This window comes from Amborella trichopoda, chromosome 4, assembly GCF_054954075.1.
Source record: "Amborella trichopoda isolate Santa Cruz 75 chromosome 4, AtrichopodaSantaCruz75HAP2 v2.0, whole genome shotgun sequence".
In the NCBI taxonomy this organism is placed as follows: Eukaryota; Viridiplantae; Streptophyta; class Magnoliopsida; order Amborellales; family Amborellaceae; genus Amborella; species Amborella trichopoda.
The window spans coordinates 53,174,447-53,184,159 of record NC_142339.1 but is presented as its reverse complement, the minus strand read 5'-3'; the positions used below and the strand labels follow the sequence as shown (position 1 = coordinate 53,184,159).

At 36.7% G+C, this 9,713-nt stretch overlaps 1 protein-coding gene across 1 annotated transcript; it reads left to right on the top strand.

Moving 5' to 3' along the window:
- The first annotated feature begins 5,820 nt into the window (after nucleotides 1–5,820).
- On the top strand, nucleotides 5,821–8,669 carry LOC18422445 (pectinesterase). Its single transcript, XM_006826848.4, has 2 exons — nucleotides 5,821–6,730; nucleotides 7,594–8,669. Exons 1-2 carry the CDS (start codon nucleotides 5,833–5,835, stop codon nucleotides 8,280–8,282), a joined length of 1,587 nt encoding a protein of 528 aa, XP_006826911.3. The 5' UTR covers nucleotides 5,821–5,832; the 3' UTR covers nucleotides 8,283–8,669.
- Nucleotides 8,670–9,713: the final 1,044 nt, after the last annotated feature.

Here is a 9,713-nt window from a genome sequence, read left to right as displayed (position 1 = left end):
CAAATGTTTGGTGCTGGTCGTATGGCTACAAAAGGGAGCTGCTTATTTGAAAAACTTTTTTAAGCCCATGAACATATGACCCATGCGATGAGGGAAAGTGACGGTCTTTTACTACAACAGGTCCATGATTCGCGATGTGATGTGAAAGATGAGCTACGACCATTTTTAGGATGAGATCCAAGCACCAAAGAGGAAAATGTGTTGCTTCTATATATCATTTTGTGAAAGGATTCATGGCGAAAGCCATAATTAATATATTGAGAGAATAAGTAAAAATGCTTAAGAGAGATTGTAATTGGGAGAGAGAGATGGGAACGAGAGAAAGTGAGAAAGAGATAAATGTAAGGCCTTCAAAGGCCAAGTGGAAGATGTTGGGTTTATGTGGCCTTTAAAGGCCTTATGAGTGCTTGTAAAATGAAATGATATAGTGAAACATGAACTCAATGGGATTGTGGTCCCTCGTGGACCATACTAAGCAAACGATGGTTTGCTGATACCGATCTGTGCTTAACGATCTAGGCCAGTCGGTTGAGAAACAATCATGTTACTTGGGCATGAAGAACAAACCGATGAGGGTTTATGGGTTACGCCTTGATGAGGTCGAAGAACAAACCCGGATGAGTGAGCCGAGGGACTGTGTGACCCTTGTGTGTGATGGTGGGCTACTGAAACAGGGGCCAAAGCCTCATCCATATTCCATCATACGACATGCATGTTGATAGATCGTTCGGGAAAGCCACATATCCATCTTTGGGCGAAGCGTATGCATGTGCGAGAGATACCCCTATGCGCCATAGAGCTGTGGTCACATGAGGTCGTGGTGACCTTGACTCATCTCTAGGGGAGGACTTGTAATCCACAGACTGGGATTGTGACCCTTGATTCATCGACCTGAGTTTGGTGACCCGTTGATGAGCCCCTGCTTGGACTGTGGGTCATGGGAAACACTAGGCCGGTTCGATAAAGCTAGTGTGGTCGGTAGTCCACAGTTGAAGGTGGAGTACCCCGTTATTACAGATTGGATTCCTAAAACCATATGGATCATTTTTCCATCATATTAATTTAATTGTGTTCATTTTATTATTGAAATGATTTTAGTTTTATTATTTGAATTTTTATAAATCTCTTAATATTTTATTTGTTATTTTTTTACTTATAAAAATATAGTTATTGTTCTTTCAAAGTTATAAAAAAATTCGAATATATATTTGAAATTGTTTTATTCAATTTTAAAAATAATATTTTTTTATTATATTCCATAGGGGCCCATAGTGCACATGGGCCCACCATGTGGCATGTGGGTGGGGGCCCACATGTGCCACAAAAGGGTGGCATGCCCCACCCTCTTTGGATTCTCTTGTTTGCTTTTAAGATAAGGTTAGTTTGATTTGTGGCATGTGGTCAAATCTTGGAAGGGACATACTGACCATGGCTTTATCTATTTTGTAGCAAATTTGTTTGAAAGAGATATGGTCAATTTGAATTGATATGGATCTTATTTTATTTGTATTTGGTAGTATTTATCTACTTGATATTATTTGATATATCCTTATGGAATATGTGACATGGATCGTGCAATTTTATAGAATAATGATATTTATTTTATTTAAATATATTGATGGAAAAATGGTTTAGGAAAGAGGGATAATGGTTCATATACCTTCCATGATGTTGATAGTCATTTATGAAATGGATGGCTCAGATCTCTCACCCCACAAGTCACCCTTGATCGACCGTCTGTATTCAATCTCACAAGAAGAGGCAAGCTAAAGAAAACCCTAACAAGCCTTAATCTTATTCGAATCCAATAAAAAGGGATTGTCTTTACCCAAAAATCTCTACACCTTATCTCTTGTACCTAATTCCCATCTTTCTCTCTCATATCCCAAAAAGGGGGCATGCACCACTCTCTCAAGTTTGATCTATCTCTCTCACATTGTAAAAGAATATAAGGGTTTAGGTTATGGAGTTCTTCTCTCCTATCTCTCAAATATAGATTTACAGCTAAGGGTTTTAGGGTTTAGCAAAAAGAGAATCTATTTCTCTAAAACTAGGTTGCTAAGAGAATTCACATAGGGTTTGAGTTTGTAATCAAAAGGGTTCATGTTCCATTGGTGTGGCTTGGCCGAAATTTGCTTTCCCGGTTCGAGATTGAAGTTAGACCGTTGATCTCGTGCCATCGGATGGTGGTGACTCGGTGTGGGGTGTAGTAAGCCCGGTTGAGATAATCTCCGGCACTCTTCTTTTTTTTTGTGCAATCTTATTTTTTATTCTCAAGCATAGTGCATAGTTGTTTCAATGGCATCAAGTTGTTAAGATCTTGGTTTTATTGTTATGTTGATTTTATTTTGATATTTATCTTATTATAATAAAGATCACTTGTAAGTGATCTTTTGCCAAAAGAAAAGGGGTGGAAAAAAAAAAAAAAAATTATTCCTCAGCAAAAGATCACATAGGTCTTTCTTTCAAATACGCAGAGCACGTGTAATGTAAAGAGAGAGATAGAGAGAACAAGCAGATGATCCACAAGAGAGAGAAATTGTCTAAAATGGATAGTTTAGTATTTTTTTTTTTAAATTGTTATGAAGTCTAAAAACAGACATATCAGTAATAACGGAAAGTATTTGGTATTTTGATAATAACATAAACTAAAATGGATGTTTACGGAATTTTTTCTAAATTTTTTATTTCGCTAATCTAAAAGTATCAGCGATGTTAGCGAGGGTGTGGTTTGTATAAGGTTGCAGCCTCAAATAATTTATTCCTTCAAACTTTGTATAAGGTCGCAACTTCAAACAATTTAAACATATCTATAAAAGCATGAAAATCTTGAAAATAGAAGTTCCAGATATTACATTGTAAGATGTACTAATTTCAGTACTTAAAATCTCTTTTTTTCTCCATATTATATACCTCGATGTCAAGATGATCAATTAGATATTTTTCCAACTGCAAAATGACATTTTTTGATGAATTTTAGAAATGCACCTAAATTCTACTTTTTAAGGTATCAACCTTATGTAGACTTTTTCCTTTTAACAATTAGCAAGGAATCGACATTGGACATAAGCTATTTGGATGGATATAAATTTTGGTGTTTTCAGAAAGGGCGCTCAAACCTACCATCCACCGTGACTTCAATGTTCAAATGGAAGTTAGCAGTAGTTCACCACCACTGTATTGATAAGATCGCGCATGGATAAGCATCCCAACCAATACTCAAGTAATGTGTTCCCTTTTGTAATTTCTTATGTATTATAAATTATGGTCAATGCTATCATGTTATTTTTTAAAAAATATTTACGTTTTAATAGTGTATAATTTGAGTTCATGTTTATTAATCTTAAGAAGAATATTGTCTATAATAAACAATATACCGATTTAATATACTAAAGCCCCAATCAAGGTTCAGAATCAATCGAACGGATAATACAAGATGGTTAGACTATCACACATCACAATAATATCTTGTAAATGATAAAAAAAATACACACAATTGACATTCCAATAAAACTTACGACGCATAATATCTCGTTGGAAAAGTTTATATAAATTAAGGTGCACCTAAAAATTGCATTATAAATGATTGTTTTGACATTGGAAAACCGTCTAATTGTTCATCTCGACATCGAGATGTATGAATATGAAGAAAAAAAATTTCAAGTCTTAAAAATAGTATATCTTGCCACATATTATCTGGACCGTCCATTTTCAAGCTTTTGAAGTGCTTATTAATCTACTTGCACTATTTTTGGAGTTTAAGATTTTATGATTAGAGATGAAAATAGTTTCTCAAGCCATCCTAAAAGACACCAAAATTATATTATGATAACATTTGAAGGTGCGCCTTAATTTGATTGTTTACTGTTGCAACCTTACAAACCACCCATATCCTATATCATTAAGAAATGTGATCCTTCCGGAATAAAGAAAGAGAAAAGATTGGGGAAGTACAAAAATATATCAGTTTTCTAGTTTATAAGTCATCTCCAAACACAAGCAGGAAATTAAGCCAAATAATGGGTTTGAGTGGAACTAAAAACTTATATAAAATGATAATATTGAAGCAACAAAACTGATGCACCCAAGGTGCTTCGATTTTCTTTTTCTTTTTTTAATAATATGCGAAAAGGAGAAGTGAACTAAGCAAATACAATCCAACTCAAATCCCCACCAGGCACCTTGCAACTTTTACACGTTTCATATTGACAACAATTTGCAATTTCACAACTCTACTTTCAAACCATCCAAGCTAGTTTTCTATGTCCGAACCTTAATTTCCATAATATTCTCTTGTGAAAATGAGAAAGGATAATATCTTTTAATACCCATACCGGAAAAAGTTTATATAAGGTTGCAACTTTAAAATGTAGAATTAAAGATGCACCTCAAAACCCATTGGAAAATATTGTTTTAATGTCGCAAAACCTTTAAATTGATCTTCTCGTATGAATATGAAAAAGAAAGAAACATTTTGAGTCCCAAAAGCAGTGCATCTTGCAATACATTATCTAGACCGTCCATTTATAACATTTCATATGTTTATAGACCTTCTTGATTTTAACCATTTTTTGAGGTTAAAATTTTATAATTAAAAATGAAAATAGATTTTTAAATAATCCTAATAATTTTTTAAACCAAAATTACATGTTATAATAAAATTTGGATGAGAATTTTAATTGGATTGTTTAAGGTTACAACCTTATACAAGCCACACCCTTTAATATAGCAAAGATTACTTAAGTCGAGCAATAAATGTTGTGGAGGAGTCCTTACATGCTGGATCATTGTTTTACAGCTTGGATTAACTAGGCGACAGGTCATTCGGGAACCCGGTTTAGATCGCCAATCTAAACGATTCTCCTGTTTTGAGAATCAATTCATTTATAATAAAATAAAATAAAATATAAAAAGTAGAAGAGGAGAAAACAGACCATATCACCCGACCAGCAATCTACTGCCAAATCGAACTAGTTCTCGACACTTGCTGGGAACCAGTTCATCCCAAAACACAATTTCCAATTTGAATCGGGGTGTTTTAAATATCTGCTTTGCCTAATGAACCAATAACTTATACCAATCCAAAACTATAGCTGCGAATTAAAAAGAGAAAAAAAAAATGCAAGTTGTTTGGTCTTTGAAAAACAATAACGAAAAAGTCTATAGGATCATTTTACGATTGAATTTTGGTATTTTCGTAAGTAACCATTATTAGATTATATATTTTTATAAAGGGAAAATATACAAAGAGACCATTACTATTAGTACAAGGTCACAACGACACTTTTCTATTAGATTTTAAATCATGGTTATGAGTGTATCTTTGACTAGACTTAAAGCCTTAAAAAAATATTTCTTGAATTTCTTGACTCATTCCAATCTATCCAATTTGATATCTAATGGTTAAGAATAATTATAACCCCTTATAACAAAGATAAATAAAATATAGGTTTTGGCCACACAACAATTCCCACTACCATTATACAACCATAGGCATTATTGACTTACCTTCCGCCACAGTTGTTTCACTATTTTGTAAACCATACTTGTCAAGGGCACTTCAGATATTTCGTAGAATTGCAGGTCAGACGCTTTCTATTCAAAGACGGTGCGTCAAAACCCATGGTGCACCGGCTCGTAATATCCAAAAACCTGGTTCTCACATTCTCCTGATCCGGCGGGCCTACACTGCATGCAGCATGCATTGCATGGCCAAACCAATGTAACATTTTCAAAACCGGAACCTTCCCATCTCTGCCTTAATTTCACACTAATCAACTTTTATCATTTATTACTTAAGGATCCTTGCCTATAAATACAATTAGGGTTTTCATGTGCCATCATCAAATCCTAGAGTTCTACTTAGCACACATGTTATCAGCTATAATGGAAAAGACCATTTTGCCCCTGTTACTATTATCTCTCTTGCTTTTCCCAGCCTTGAGCTTGTGTGATATCACCTCTTGTAGCCAAACCCCTTATCCTGAAGCATGCAACTCGTTTCTACCTACTGTGAGCCAAGACACCGTGTCCGGATTCCGAAATGTCGCCATTATGGCGGCCATGGACCAAGCGCAGGCGACGCTCAGCTGGTGTCCGCGTGGCTCAATGAGCAGCCGTGCGCAAGCTGCCTGGGCTGACTGCCTGGAGCTCACAGAGGACACCGTGTCCAAACTCAACAAGACACTCGTGTCCTCGAATCTCGCGAGCTCCGATACGCTCACTTGGCTTAGTGCAGCAATCACGAATGATGACACGTGTCGCACGGGTTTCTCTGAGACGCCGTGGCTCAAATCAACGGATTTATCGAAACTGTTGAGCAACTCGTTGGCTGTTGAGAAGAGCTTCGCGGCTAGGCTCGATGGGCTGAGTGGCCATACCAATCGAAAGCTGCTTTCAGTGCAGAGTCGTGGTTTCCCCGAATGGGTGGTTGCTGGTGATCGGAGGCTCTTACAGGCATCCACAGGAAAAGCAAATTTGGTAGTCGCCAAGGACGGGTCAGGAGGTTTTGCAACCATATCTGCAGCAATTACGGCATCAGAAAAGCAGAGAAAAACTAGCACCAGTAGGTTTGTAATTTATGTAAAAGAGGGGACTTATAAAGAGAACATTGAGATAAAAAAGTCCATGAAGAATCTGATGTTTGTTGGAGACGGCATCGATAAGACGATTATTACTGGGAGTCGTAATGTTCAGGACGGTTCTACCACCTTTCGCTCTGCAACCTTTGGTAAGGGTTTCTTGAACTTTGTAGCATTTGTAATTTTTTTAGAACATTCTTTTTTTTTTTCTTTTTTTTTTTTCTTTTTTTGTAGTTTAATGGTACGATTTTAACTATTTCTATGATTTTTATGATCGTTTGAAGAGTAAATTATGTAAGGATACAAAAAAAAAAAAAAAAACTAAAATACGAAATAAGTCAATTTTGGGTTAAATTTATATGGAAGGTCTGTTAACATTAGGTTTTTTATTTGTTTTTCAAAATTATCCCTTAGTCCAAGGATACCATCATCAAATCGCTTTTTTTTTTTTTTAGTTTTTTTATAGTAAGACTGTGGCCTAATGTTCAGGGCAGTGCCCAGTCAGTCTGAATCGGACTACCTTTTGTGGTGCTTTTCAAAGCAGTCCGAGGTTGGCATCCTCAGACCGACGCATTCATAAACGGTCTGAGCTACCCATCCTCAAATCTGTCTTCTCTGGTGATGATGACATCTTTGGACAGAAGGGCAATTTTAGAAAAATAAAAAAGCATGAATTGACCGACATGCAGTATAATTTTTCATCTAAAATTGGCTCATTTCGTCAATTTCCTTTTTTTTAGACATACATAAGGGATGTAGTGGCTTATTAGTGCTGGTACAACGGCAACCTGGCTCCTTGATATAACCAAGATTAGGGAAAAGACAAATGTTTTATTTGTATTTTTTAGTTTTTGTTTGTTTTCTGAAGTGAAGTTTATTAATGATTTTAAAACAAAAACGGTTTCATTAGTAGAGTCCTTTACTTATAACCTTGTCTTTCAGTTTAAGTGGAAATAATATTTAGCAACAAAAAATACAAAGACATATTCTCATACAATGGTTATTGTTGCAGCCGTTGCAGCTGATGGGTTCATCGCAAAGGACTTGACCTTCGAGAACACAGCTGGTCCACAAAAGCACCAAGCTGTAGCATTCCGGTCAGGTTCCGACCTCTCGGTGCTCTACCGTTGCAGCTTCAAAGGCTACCAAGACACACTCTACACCTACTCTCAGCGCCAGTTCTACCGAGAATGTGACATCTATGGAACCGTCGATTTCATCTTTGGGAATGCGGCCGCTGTCCTTCAAAACTGCAACATTTATGTCCGGAAGCCAATGAGCAGCCAGAAGAACACGATCACAGCTCAGGGCCGCACTGACCCGAACCAAAACACAGGGCTTTCGATTCACGACTCTAAGGTGTCAGCCTCTTCTGACCTCAAAGCGGTACAGAACTCGTTCAAAACATATCTAGGGAGGCCATGGAAGGAGTATTCAAGGACTGTGTTCATGAAGACTGCCTTGGATAACCTCATTGATCCTTCTGGATGGCTCCAGTGGAGTGGGAACTTTGCTCTTAGGACTTTGTACTATGGGGAGTACATGAATTCTGGTGCGGGAGCGGTCACTAAGAGTCGAGTCAAGTGGTCCGGTTTTCACGTGATGAGCGCTTCTGAAGCTGCAAAATTCACTGTGGGAAGCTTTATTTCTGGAGGGTCATGGATTCCAAACACAGGCCTTCCCTACACCTCTGGGCTCTAAAGAAGAAAGAAAGAAGGGGAGGTTAACTTGGAATGTTTATGGACCAGTTCTTGGGTGGAATCCTTGACATCCTTAATCTAAACCAGATCTCTTTTCCAGAGTTGCGAGACTCGGTCTCGTCCTAAGGGTAAGGCGAGTTTTATCCAAGTAGGCTCTACCAATATTTAGATGTGTGAACGGCGTATTGGTTTCGATTTCCCCAGTAGTACATGTACATATATATTTTTATGTCACCTGTACATTATAAACGTCTGAATGGCGTATGGGGTTCGATTCCCCGGCCCCCCAACTCACACTATTTATTTTATTTTTTTTCTGGGTTAAGTGCTTGAAAATTATACGACATGTACATATATATTTTTATGTCACCTGTGCATTATAAACGTGTGAATTGGCGTATGGGGTTCGATTCCCCCCCTCCCCGGCCCCCAACTCAAGGTAAGGCACTCTTCTTTCTTTTTTTCTTTTTTCTTTTTCTTTTCGGTTGAGTGATTTAAAATTATACATAACGAAAAAGAGTGATTTACGTACAGAATTTAATTAATTTATTTATTTAAATACGAAATGTCAGATAGAAATTACAAATAAAATCGGTCAACCCACATCTTTTTAAAATTTTTTCCAAAATTGCTTCTTCGTTCCGAGGATTCCATCCTCAGATCGATTTTTTTTTTTTTTTAACTTTTTCATTAATAGAGAAAGTGGGCTAACTAACCCTCTTTCATGAGAATTGAACCCATGAGCTCTTTAACATACAAAGGCAACCCAACCAATATGATATCCACCATCTAATGTTGGAGTTACAAAGGTTAAAAATATTGGCCTTTTAAACTATTTTTGTACGCTAAAAAAAGGAATAGCGCTCATGATAATTGAACCCACGAGCTTTCACAGAGAGCAACATTCAAAGGTGGATGAGCTAACGAATACAACATTCAAGGACTTATGCTAAAGTGAGGCTGATTATAATATTTATTAATTTATTATCTTTTTTGTTTTGTTTGTCCTTTTTTAAAAAAATGAACATGACTCAAGCGAACTATTCGGACTAGGACAAGAAACTTACCTTGGCCAAGATCCGAGTACCTTGGTCTGATTCGTGTTCAAAACATTGCTCTTACCAATTACTTCAAAGCCTGAGGGAGACCTTGGGCTTTAAGGAAGTGTTTGTTGTTTGTGTATGCCAGCATTTTTTGTGCATCTATCCATCATTCTTTATATCTAATGTCACCCTTTAATTTGCATTCATAGGGTTACTATATATGTATGTAAGATCATTATTAGGCTTTATCTGGATTATTTCATTGTCCTGTATCTTAGATATAAAAGACCCTCCCTAGACTGAGAGAAGAGGTGGTCAGGTCAGGTTGGATTGTTTTGGACAAAGTTTAAGTTTGAAGCCCTTCACCTCCATTGGAAACACGATGTTAA